General features: G+C 33.6%; 1 protein-coding gene across 1 annotated transcript in view; it reads right to left on the reverse strand.

The window, feature by feature from the left end:
* Nucleotides 1-12,796, reverse strand: part of PRKD1 (protein kinase D1) — a 483,556-nt gene that overhangs the window by 71,564 nt on the left and 399,196 nt on the right. The window contains exons 11-14 of the mRNA XM_006889992.1: nt 11,530-11,809; nt 9,372-9,424; nt 6,997-7,069; nt 3,311-3,417 (exon numbers count right to left, since the gene is read on the reverse strand). Coding sequence (XP_006890054.1) covers nt 3,311-3,417; nt 6,997-7,069; nt 9,372-9,424; nt 11,530-11,809 — 513 coding nt within the window. The remainder of the gene's footprint in view (nt 1-3,310; nt 3,418-6,996; nt 7,070-9,371; nt 9,425-11,529; nt 11,810-12,796) is intronic.

Consider the following 12,796-nt stretch of genomic DNA (forward strand, 5'->3'; position numbering starts at 1 on the left):
GTGTCAGAGGCAGTGCGGTTGGCGCAGGATAGAGCAGGGTTTAGGGCTGTTTTGCATAGGGTCGCTATGAGTCGCAAACGACTCGACAGCACTGAAGAACAACAACCACAATCCTTATATTCTAGTTTTATTTACATAAATAGAAGGGAAAAAAACATTTAATTTCAAATTTACCATGCTTTGTATCAGGATACAAACTTTCATATAACAACATAAGTAGGATTTTTGGGGATAAATTAACATCTACAGTATTACCCTTTTAAAACATAATGACAAAGTAGTATGAAAGAAGTTTTTTAAAAAGAGAGTCATACGTGTTTCCTATTGCCAAAGGGGCCCTTGAGAGTAGTGAGAGAAGATCTTCACCCTTAAACCTACAGTGTGCCTTTTCAGGAAGTAGCTAAGAGAATACGCCATCCCCTTTTCCTTATGTATCAATAAAGTCTCTCTCAGGGAGGAGTGATAGGGAATGGCAAAGGATATACTGACAAAGGAGATTAATCAGAACTGGCTTCCACAAGCACTGCGGCAATGGGACAATTAAAACAGACTTTCAAGGGGGGAGAAAAGAGCAACGAACTGAGGGGGGGTAGAGAAAGTAGCACAACAATGAATGAATGGAAACCCAAAATCTCTGTAAATGTTCATTAAAATTAATAAAATTTAATGGAAAAAATAATCATAAAGTTCATCAGAGACTAACTGGGATCAAGCTTAGAAAGCCTAGTGTATGGTATAAAAAGACTGTAAAATACAGCCAGAAATAAACAACCAAGAGAGGATTAAAAAAAAAAAAAAGAGTCATAAGAATCACTGTTAATAAGATTAAATAGAAAATAATTCTATTTTTATTATGTTCCATATTTAAGGAAATTTGAAGTCTTTTATTATTTCTTTTTTATTCAAATGGAAACAAATAAAATTTGTCCAGAGAGACCTACCTGAGCTCTGTTAGGAAGACTTGTTCCAATTAGTCACTTCAACCCTCATATCTCCTTTTCAGAAAATCAGGAAACAGTATGGGCAGAGCCCATCTAACACTAGATGCCACCATAAACTAGGGCACCAAGTTCCATAATTTATGGGAAACATGATGAAAAAGTCCAAATGTTTTAGAGCATTATTTCTCTATCCAGAGTGACAGAATCTGTTTCTCCAGATTTGTAAACAATAATCTTCTCCACTACCCAACTAGTATTAAATATATCAGTGAGTTCGAAAGGTTCTCTAAATTCCCCTTCCACTATCACTTTGGCAATTTGTCTCAGAAAAGTTGAGTTCTCCCTTTTGTTAATGAATACATGAGGTAGTGAGGGCTTTAACATAGAAAATCACATACACTCTGCTTAATTAACCATCACCTAATTCACCATTAATATAAAATGCAGCTGAACCTTCTGTAAATGAATACTTTTAAAGAAAATCACATTATCATATAATCTTTGCTAAACGTTTCTTTATTTCTACATCTACATAGAATTGTTGGATGCATCTGATATTTTAGAGGAGAGGCAGTTTATGTAACATGTATTATATTTTTCCACTTCTACAGAATTGGCAGCTAATAAAGTGCTGATAAGGTCAGGAAAGCCAATTAAAAGTCCAAGACATAGAAAATTAGAATCCTACCATATGGTCAGTATTCTGTAGATACCGTTTCTAAGTTAACCATTAAACTGTCCTCTGCCATGTCATGTAAGGAAAGTTGACAGTTTCTTCAACTAACTTTGTTGCTAATTCTGAAGATTAACCAATACTCATTTCTGCTGAGTTAATTCTGACTCAGAGAAACACTACAAGATGCTTTAAACTGCCTTCTAGGGTTTTCAAGGCTTTAATCTTTATGAAAGCAGACTGTCACATCTTTCTCTCATGGAGTGGCTGTTGGCTACAATTTGCTAACTGGGTTAGGAGCTGAGAGCCTACCCCCTGAGTCATCATGGCTCCTTTCTCTGTGAGTCAATTAACATACTTCAAAAGAATTGTCTTCCAAAATATCCATTTGGAGTGGAGTAAGTGAAAAAGACCAAGTTTGGCAAATGCCAGTGACTAAATTTTCAGATGTTAACCTTACTAAGTTAAGAATAATTAATTTTTGTTTGTTTACGGGATTGTAATTGATTAGCAAACAATACGCCTTGCATCATATCTTGAAATCTGATTTTCTATTCATTTAAAGCAGACCGCTGTGATGTTGCTCTATTTCACCTTATTGTATAAAAAGCAAAATACATCATCTTCAGGATTTCTGTGTTACAGCAAAGTTTAACATTATGTCTTCATGTAAAATAGGCTAAATATATACATTTCTTTTACAATTTTAAAAATCTATACATAAAAGCTCCTGCAAGGCAGATAGTGTATATTTTTTCCAACTTACTGTATGAGAGTTGGAAACTCAATAAATAACAGTCGAATTAAAGAACAAACTAAGAAATATAATTTGTTATGTTTACTAGTAAAATTCAAGGGAAAATCATTCAACAAAACTATAAATTAGAACATTAAAATCAGCTTGGATGACAAAAATTAAATAACAACACATGTAAAAAAATGAATATTTATTCATGATCTAAATTTTTAATCCCAGGACCTTGTTGAATACATTTAGTAAACAATTATTCAATTACTTTGTAGTTGGCAGAAAAAGCTCTACAGGTATAAGATATCATAAAATATCTTTTGTTAACAAAAACTGTTAGTAAAAAGGGATTTTCATATAAATAGAGAAAGAAAATGTCATGCACAATATGAAATGCCAGGCTTAAAAAAAGATAGACAAAGAGAATATTAGAGAAATTCAAGAGGATTTGATTCTCAGATTTATCTCACAAATTTATCTGATATATAGATCCCATTCATATATTTAACATAGCATAAAGGAGGGATGAGTATGAAGGCAAAGTCACTTACAATGTAAAACAAAACGACCTCACCATGTTTAATATGGGTAACTGCATAAACAGAATTATTTGATAAGTATTGCTAATAATATATAATGAAAGAAAGATGGGCAATCATGTTTTGTGCAATTTATTGCCTCTAAAAACTGACTAGAGGGTCAGTGATGAGTCAGTTCCAACTAGACAGTACATAACAACAATAATAATCAAAACCTAAATAAAGGAATTAAATACAGAAGAAAGAAAGATACACATTTGGCATCAGTCTGATTTTGATTCCCCACTACAGTTCTTTAAAGTGTTTCTGAATATCTGTTATATAGATTGGTCTTGATAGATTTTCTTTTCTCTACAGAAAGAGGTCAAGAGAACAATTTTATAGCCCCAAAAGAAAACCATACAAGTACCTGTAAAATTGCAACTTCATTACGAAGCTGGCTTTCTTGTTTTGTTGGAAATCTTAATTTGTCAATGATTTTAATAGCTACATCTCTTCCTGTTTTACGATGTTTTCCTAAAAATAAAAGGAAGACATTAGTACAGTGTTGTTAAGCATCATCTTTATTAAAGGAAAAACAAAACTGACAAGGCATTTATAGGAATTATAAAGATGCTTCAGTGAATAAATTAACATTCATGAAGAACACTGATTCATATCCATAAAGATTTTGTTTCTCCCACCATTATCCTAAATCAAACATGGGGTTGAAAATTAAACACAATTTAAAACACAAAAGAATTGAGGGATTAATAGCTATGTGTGCCAAGAGCCTGATTATTTTAGCATAAATGTTTCAGAAACACGATATTAAGTTACCTTATACAGAAAATATGCATACCATGAACAAAAGTGATCTCCTTTATATAGTTTGAAAGTCTTTAAATGTCTCTGTATTATAGACAAAATAGTAAAGTACTGGAACTGACACTACCTTTGTGAATCTAAGTAAATCATTACTCTGTGTTTTAGATTCCTCACCTTCAATAACAAGAGTTTTATTGTTAGGATTAAATAAAACATGTATAAAGTATAGAAATGCTACACTCAAAAATCTTGGTTATGATTCTCACCATGATAGACACTTTAGAGAATCAGTCAATTTAATTATCACAGATCCACAGGCATCTATAAGTTATCTTAGGTTCTTAACTTGTATAATATTACTCTATAATGAGTGCAGAATATAGTGGACTAGTTTTTTCATCATAAAGAAGTGCAGTTAAAATTTTAGACTCTCAGCATTCATTATTATAAATTTTCTGTTTGTTCACTTTAAAACTACTCTGTAACTGGTTCTTCTAAACCCTTCTCAACTTCTTGTACATTATCACATATTTTCATGTACTTATTTTCTTTTACTATACATTCTTAGCATCCTCTAAATGCTTAACCTAGCTGTAGCCTCTATGCTAAATAAACAATTTTATTACAATTACGTTTGTCAATCTTCTGAGACTTTTGTCATCTACTTGACACTGTATGCACCTCTCCCTAGTTTTTCAGTTTTCCTTTTGAAGGCTGGCTGTCTAAAATTTGATCTCTCAAATTACATGATACTATTTCTCATTAGTGTCCACCATTATCCCAACACACACACACACACACACTCTCTCTTTCTCTCTCTCTATTAGTATAGGTTACCCATGGTGGACAATGTTTGGTGGAGCTCTCAGTTTAAGACAGCACTTCCTAAACAACATGCCACTGGAAAATCTACAAGTTTTTATAAATACCAATTGTTATAGAAAGGCTTCAGGCCTTTTGCTCATAGGGTTGCTATGAGTCGTACTCGACTCGAAGGCAATCAACAACAGTAACAACAACGTTATTTTAGTATATTTAGTTATATCTACTCCTATTTTCTGGCATGGAATTATAACACTTACCTAATGTTGATCTCTGTAGTACTTACTTCGTCTAGCACTACTAGCACTAGTAAACAGTTCATTCTTGAGTTTCTCATCAAAGAAGAACATTAAATAATTATAACATTCACTTTTATAATTTATATATAAGGCACTAGAGTAATTATCTATTCTCGTAAAGCCATATCAATGTCTATAAGCTACTTTAAAAATTACTGTCTTCTTTTTCCCCCTTCTGGGTACTATGCTTCCAGGGAGCTCTGGTAGCCTAGTGGATAGAGAGTTGCTCTGCCAACTGAAGGGTGAGCATTTCAAATCCACTAGTGTCTTTGTGAGAGAAGGATGAACTATCTTCTGTAAAATTTACAATCTCTGGAAACCTACTAGAGGGAAAGCTATGAGTCAGTTCTAACTCAACATCAATGAGTTTGAAGGTTTTTAATGTTCTGCTTCCAGCAAAAAAAGGACAGTGAAAAAAAACAATGACAAAAACAAAAACACACACCAAACAAACCCAACCACATAAGTCTCATAAGGAAAAAAATATTTTTCAAAATATAGTAGAAATATTTTTTAAAATAAAAGGCAATATTTTGACATTTATTTTTTAAAATAAAAGGCAATGATGAGCAATAAGTTTGAGTGGGACACAATTATTTCAGGGAATCCTCACCATATAAATAGGACAATCTCTTGTTATCAAAGGAACTGAAAATTATGGCACTATATTCCAGGGCAGCTAAAACATTAATATTAAATATTCATAGAGTTTTGAATTTTTTTTTCTTGGTCTGGTCAATGTTTAAAATCACAAAGTGAAAAAAAAGAAATATATCAACAAATTCAATGAATGGGAAAATGTAAAATTTCTGTATTTTATGTAAATATTATAAAAAAGTCAAATCTTGTGAAATACCTTATAAAAGATACAAAACATTGAAAGGATACACTTTCCTAGTCTCATAAAGTGGATTTCTGTAGGATTCTGGTAAAAAATGCCTAAAGAAAATGGAACTTACTAGTCTGTTAGCAACAACGCTTTTGTTTCCTGAATATGTTGCTTACATAAATAAAATGGCTTCAGCACTGTATATTGTTGTTGTTAGGAGCTGTTGAGTTGAATACAATTCATATAGACTCTATTATAGACAGGTCTGAACCTTGTCCTATCGTATGTCATCCTCGCAATCTCAGACACATTGCAGCCCACTGTTGGAGTCATTGTGCCAATCTACCTGGTTGAGGGTATTTCTTTCTTTTGCCATCCCTCCATCTTCTTAAGCATGATATCCCTGTCCAACAAATACTCTTTCTTAGCAAGATGCCTGGAGTATGTGAGATGAAGCTTTATTATCTTTGCCTCCGAGGAACCTTCTACCTTCACCTTCTCCAAGACATATCTGTTTGTTCTTTTGGCAGTCCATGGGATGGATATTCAGTACTCTTCTCCAACATCACAATTCAAAGGTATCATTTCTTTTGTCAGCTTTATCTATTGTCCAGCTCTCAGATGCACAGCAAGTAACTGAGAAGACCATGGCCTGAGTCAGGCACATCTTAATTCTCAAACCAACATCACTGTTCTTCAATAATTTGGAGAGGTCCCTGACTGCAGAATTTCCCAGTGCAATCAATACATGTCCTGATGATGGTACCAAGTGTACGGACTGTGAATCCAAGTAAGATGAAGTTGTTGAGAGTTTTTTTCTCCTTATATCATGATGTTGCCAATTGGTCTAGTGGTTAGAATTATTGTTTTCTTGATGTTGACATGCAATCTATATTGAAGGCTTCAGTTATTGATCTTCTGCAGTAAATGCTCCAAGGCCTCTTTACTTTCAGCCAGCAAGTTTGTGCCATCACACTCACAAGCTACCTCAGAACAGCAAACTAAGAAAAGTCCTGTAATACTTAGAATATAGATAAACAAGCGACACATACACATAGGTTTTGTACCTTCTGGTTTTCCTTAAAAGGAGATGTTATTTTTTTAAATATCAAAATTCATTTTTATTGAATTGGAATCGACTCATAGCTATCCTTCCAGTAGAGTTTTGAGTCTGCAAATCACACAGAAGAAGACAGTCCATCTTTCTCCATCAGACCTACTGGTGGAATTCATCTACCGGAGAAATGTAGCCTTTGTATTAGTCGGGAAACTTCCCATTGACTCTGAGAGTTAAAAATTTAAATCATGCAAAAAACTTTATTTAGTTAATTGACCTACCTCCATAAACAATTCCAAACTGTCCAGAACCAAGCACTTCATCTGGAAATATCTGATATACTGTGCTGATATCCTACAGGTGCAAGTCCCAGTGAAAAACAAGTATGAGGTGGATTAAGTCGTTAGTGTTCATATTTTACATTTCTGTAAATTATTTTAAACTGAAATAATGGAATTGTAAATGCTACATGAAATTTATTAGTATAATGTTCACAGGAGTCTCTATATTAGTTAATATTATAATGGCATAAAATTTCTTCCAATCTTACTTGACAGAGGTCTTCTAATGTGCCCACAAATGTATCTCCATGGAGAAAATGAGACTTAACATGTACTACAAGACATCTGCTATATATATTCAAAGAGAGATTTTCTTACTTTGGTGGCTATTTAGAAATTTCATGAGAAATAATCATGATTCCTAATCACGTTTTTGTTGGACCTGATTCCAAATACTTTCACCTTTATGGGTACGATGGTTAGTTTGCTTCCCTAAATCAGTCATCCATACCAACAGGAATGTAAGAAAAGGAATCTAAATTACTGTGAGTTAACCAGTGACACCACAGAAGGTTGAAAATCCATTTTGAAATTCTAATTTGTGAAAAGCTAAACTCTTCCATTTTTTCCTGCACCTGGAGGCAACAATCTGAAATGTTACTTTTTTATTTGAAATGCTAACTGTTGAATAAAGCAGTCTTTTTTTTTTAAGGTATGGTTTCTCAATCCTTTTAGTGACTGAATTCAAGAAAACACATTACTTTTGACAAAGCATTCCAAATACATTTTACTCTATTTGCTGTTTCCCTTCCACACTTGCTTTTCACCCTTGCATAAAAAGAAAATCAAAAAGAATTATTCATACAGCTCTATTCTCAGCATAATATATCCATGCTTGTATGCTGCTTCTTACTACAAAGGCAACTCTAAGTTGTATCTACTTGTAATTCTTTCACAATATCCATTGAATGAGTTCACTGTGGTCTGGAGACAAGACAATGGGTTGTATACTCTTCTTCTTATCTATTGTTTTGAGTTCCAGCTCTCCACTATAACAAAAGTCCTTTTAGGATTCTCTCTATCAACTCAAGGATGATCCAGACTTTCTATGAATACTGGAATTGCCCACAGTTCTCTAGAATTTTCCAAAACATCTACAAGTGTAAGCTCATTTTTCCAAAATTGCTTTTAAGCTATTAAGCAAGAGCAATAAGAATTTGCAGCTGTTGAAGAATTTGTCCTGTAACTAAAAGCAGACAATTCAGCTCATCTTCTCTACAAAATTTACTTCATTTCCACTAATTCATTTTTGTCTTTATATTTATTTATGCTAATTTAGCCAAGATCGTAAAACTGTACTTGTAATTATCATACCTTAAGGGTTTATGCTTGAAAAATGAAAATCAGATCACTGTTAAGTAAGGCTGTGAAAGGCTTTCTATTGATCATAAATAGGTAAGGCACTATGGAATGATAAGCCTGGATCACAAGGTGGGGTGGGAAAGGGCTGAATGGTTTTTTTTGGTTACTTGTTCTAATGACAAAGTATAATGAAAAAAGATAGGACAGAAACTAAATATTTCATAATATGCATGATCTTAGGTTCTAAAGGATTAAGATTTATTTGGCATAGGTAACTAGGTGCTCAAATTTTAATTAATATAATCTGATTTATTCCGTTATTGTTATTCCATTATTGATATGTTTCAATGACTGTGACAATATTCAATACTTGTATAACACCCCTAGTTAGTGATAGCATCAATTAATGAAAACAACTCTTATGTTTATTTGTACCTATGAAGTAGTTTGTCTTTGTTATTGTTGTTGTCAGCTTTTATTTTTAACAAAACAAATGAAATATATTAATTAAGGTAATAAGACAGGGATTAATGAAAGGCAGACCACCCAAAAGAGTTAAAGTGAAAAAGAAAGAAGACAAGGGAAAAGGTAAAGGACCCCTGGAAAGACAGAGGTGAACTCAACTCTTACAGCATGCTGTCAGCAGAAAAAAGGAGGGGAAAAGAGCTGATGTGTTTATTTTATTTGGTATTGTATGACATCATGGAAAATCCTAGCACCAAGCTGGGCAAATATGTGAAAATCAGAAACTAAATTATAATTTGTTAGCTGAAATGAGTAATAAATATTAGGTGTGACATTATAGAACAGATTATAATAAAAATCATTAAAAGAAGCCCCATCATGTAAGGTTCCTAAAATTGTATTAAAGGAAAACATCTAAATGATTCTTTTTTCTTCTTCTGAGAAATACTAAAAAAGTATAATATTATACAAACAAAAATCTATTTTATGATGCTCATTGTTTCTAATGAGTCACATTCTCAGTTGTACATTAGTAGAAATATACTCACCACATTTTCTTGAATCTGGCAATTTGATACTGAAATACTCACAGAAATATCTCCTGGAAGAACATGTCAAAATAATATAAAGACACACAGAGGAACACAGTCAGTGAAAGAAGTAATAGCAAAATAAGTAAACACATGCCTACCATTCATGCTGTAGAGCTGTTTTCACACAAATCACAGAAGTTAAACTATTAGACTATTTTTTTTATTTCAAGATAAAGAATGACTGTGCATCACTTGGTTTGAAAAATATTTTACCAGGTTACAATAATGTTGGAAGTCTGAAAGACTTGAGTTCCAATATTCTGCCATTTTTAAGTTCTGATGTGAGCTAGACACCTTAATCTAAGCTTGATTTCCTCGGCTATAAAATAGGTACAGCATCAGCATCTGTAAGTGGGAACTATTTTGGAGCTAAACTAGAATCACATGTAAAGTGCATATGTACTAAAAAATATTCTTTTTAGAGATTCATAAATTTAAAAGCTATAATAGATCAACAAGACACTGTGATATTTTAAAAATTAATTTGCAGATGTCATAAAATTATCCCTCTAAAATGTATTTGTGAAAGTAAAATTTAATGTTTGAGTTGTATTTTGGCAAGCATTAGATCATATTATTAAAGAACAGAGTCGTTTGTATCCCTCCTCCACCCGAGATAAAATTATCAATAGTCATCAAACACTATGCGTAGAGTATTGCTTTGTGCACCAAGTATTGCACCTGATAACATGGTATTTAATATGTTGATTCAAATTTGCAAACAGAGTAATTTAGGCTAACTGCAGTTTGTTATTAAGATGACCAGAATATTTTTTTTATTCTATAATTTTTTAATTTTATTTATTTTTTTTTACAGAGGTTTTGGATTTCCATTCATTCATTGCCGCAATTTTCTCCCTTCCCACCCCTCCCCACCAGCTCGCTTCCCTCTCCAAAGAGAGAAAAAAAGAAAAGAAAAAATATTCCTTCATTAATATACAATTCCCACGTCCCTTCCCCCCATCCCCCACCCCGAGTACACTTCTCTATGCAACCTTAATTCTGGATTCCTGTGCTAGCCATAATACTCAATCAAATATCACTTTTAATCTGTTCTTTCCCTCATCTGTTTCAATACAACAGCATTGAAAAACAAGGAACCCATGCAATATTATTCAAAGTGGGTGACCCTGGAGGACATTATGCTGAGTGAAATATCTCAGTCCCAAAGGGACAAATACTGCATGGTGCCACAGAAAAAAACAGATAAATTATGTATATTGTATTGACCAGAATATTTTTAGGGAAGTCTGGTGGCCTAGTGGTAAGGAGATGTGCTGCCAACCCAAAGGTATCCAACCCAAAGGCATGCAGTTCAAAACCACCACATGCTCTGCTCTAGAAAGATGGTGAATCTCCTCTTATGCAATTTACTGACTCTGAAAATCCACTGGAGGGTCAGGCAGATATGAGTTGGTTCTGACTCAATAGTATGCTACAACCATAACATACTAATTTTTATTTTGTAATTACCAATTCTAGAATTCTGGTATTACCCAGTATCAAAGGTCTATACTAATTTCTTTTAAATTATTGATTGTGATTTAGGTAAAAGTTTGGGAAAGACTTACTTTCCATTCAAAATTTCATGCAGTGACTGTAATTGCTGCAATATAATGGTACCCTTTTCCACGTCTATTGTTACTGTACACTCTACCCTTCTTTCCCATCCCTTCCTGTCTTCTGAAAGTCATCCTGGGAAAATGTTGACCTTCTGATATCACATGCTTGGTTGTTTTATAGAGGGTGTAACTGGTAACAGTTCACCTTGTTGTTTAATTAAAAGTTCAGTGCCAGGGTGACATTGATTATAGGTCTGAAAAATGTTGAAGGACCATAGTTTTGGGGGTTCCATAAATCCTTAACGACCAGTAAGGCTGGTTATTTTGGGGTTTTGTTCTACATTATTCTTCCACTCTATCTATCTGAAGACAAAAATTTCTTAGTATGCAAAGCAGTTTTATTTAGAAGCCCTATCTTCTCAAACAAATGAAATCACTCCCAAGATAACATTTCTCATTCTGCTCCCAGAAAGGTGAGGTATATTTTTACTGAGATAGGAATAGCTAGAGGAGTGAGCTTCTAGCTACAGTTAGAAAACTGGAAGACTCACTGTGCGAATTGGTTCCTGAGCCCACAGAGGGACCCTTGGAGATGACTGGCATCAGTGCATGCTGGATGGCCATCTCCCACATCCTGGCCACATCAGTACCAATGCCACTGGTGAGGACACTGTTGTTTGGTGGTGGACTGGAAGGATTGATCACATTTTCCCCAACATAATATATTACATTTGCTGTTGTAATTTCAAAACAATGAGGATTGGTCCCAGTAGGAATTGAAGCTGACGTTTTTGCTGGTTCCAGGGATAAAATTTCTGATAAAGGGATTTCCTATGGAAGAAAGAGTAAGGTAAATGTAGTACATCAGTATAAACTTTTAAATAAAATTCATGCCAAGACCATGTGAGAGATAACATTTGCAAATGGCCATGATTTATATAGAACGGATTTATAATACACAGCATAACAAAAAAATTTTTTTTTACTTAGGGAAAATTTGTTATATCCTTTTTGGACAAAGTTAAGTGGCATTTTTATAGTCATCAAAATACAAAAATACACAGTTAAGAATAACCAATTTGAAAAAAAAAAGAATAACCAATTCGAATTTTGGTGAAAGAATTAGAATATAAATAAGAGTAAGAATGCTTTGAAATGCAGTGGGGTATGTACTGCTTATTGAAAAGGTTAATGACTTTTTTTGAGATGTTAATGAAAGTTTATAAAGAACTTGGGTTTCCAATCATTAAGATTACCTACTTTTTAAAGCAATGTACATCAATCCTATAACTTGAATCTACACAAGTTAATAAAATAGAGCTCAATAGTCCTAATAGGGAGAAACCAGAGATTGGTTTTAAAATCAATTCTCTTAAAATAATTCAGAAAATAAAAGTTACTGTCACACTGTCTTCAAAAAAACTTGACATGATTAAGAAATAATAATTTAAAAGTAAAGACTTTAATTTATAGGTGGAGGTTTCCATCTTTTATTAGAGCCATGTAAAATGGCTTTGGGAAATGTGATGCTTTGGAACTTTGGTGTTGGCAAGGGTACTGAATGTACTGTTGTTGTTAGGTGCCATCGAGTTGAGAATGACCCATAGTGACCCTATGAACAACAGATCTGAACCTTGTCCTGTCCTGTGCCATCTTTACACTTTTTGACACATTAGAGCCCTGCAGCAATCACCGTGTCAATCTACCTGGTCAAGAGTCGTCCTCTCTTTCATTGATGCTCCATCCTTCTAAGCATCACATCCCTCTCCAAGGAATAGCCTTCCTAGCAACATGTTCTGAGAATGTGAGGTAAAGCCT

The sequence above is a fragment of the Elephantulus edwardii genome, unplaced genomic scaffold (genome assembly GCF_000299155.1).
Source record: "Elephantulus edwardii isolate Elephantulus edwardi_28Jun2011 unplaced genomic scaffold, EleEdw1.0 scaffold00084, whole genome shotgun sequence".
NCBI classification, from domain to species: Eukaryota; Metazoa; Chordata; class Mammalia; order Macroscelidea; family Macroscelididae; genus Elephantulus; species Elephantulus edwardii.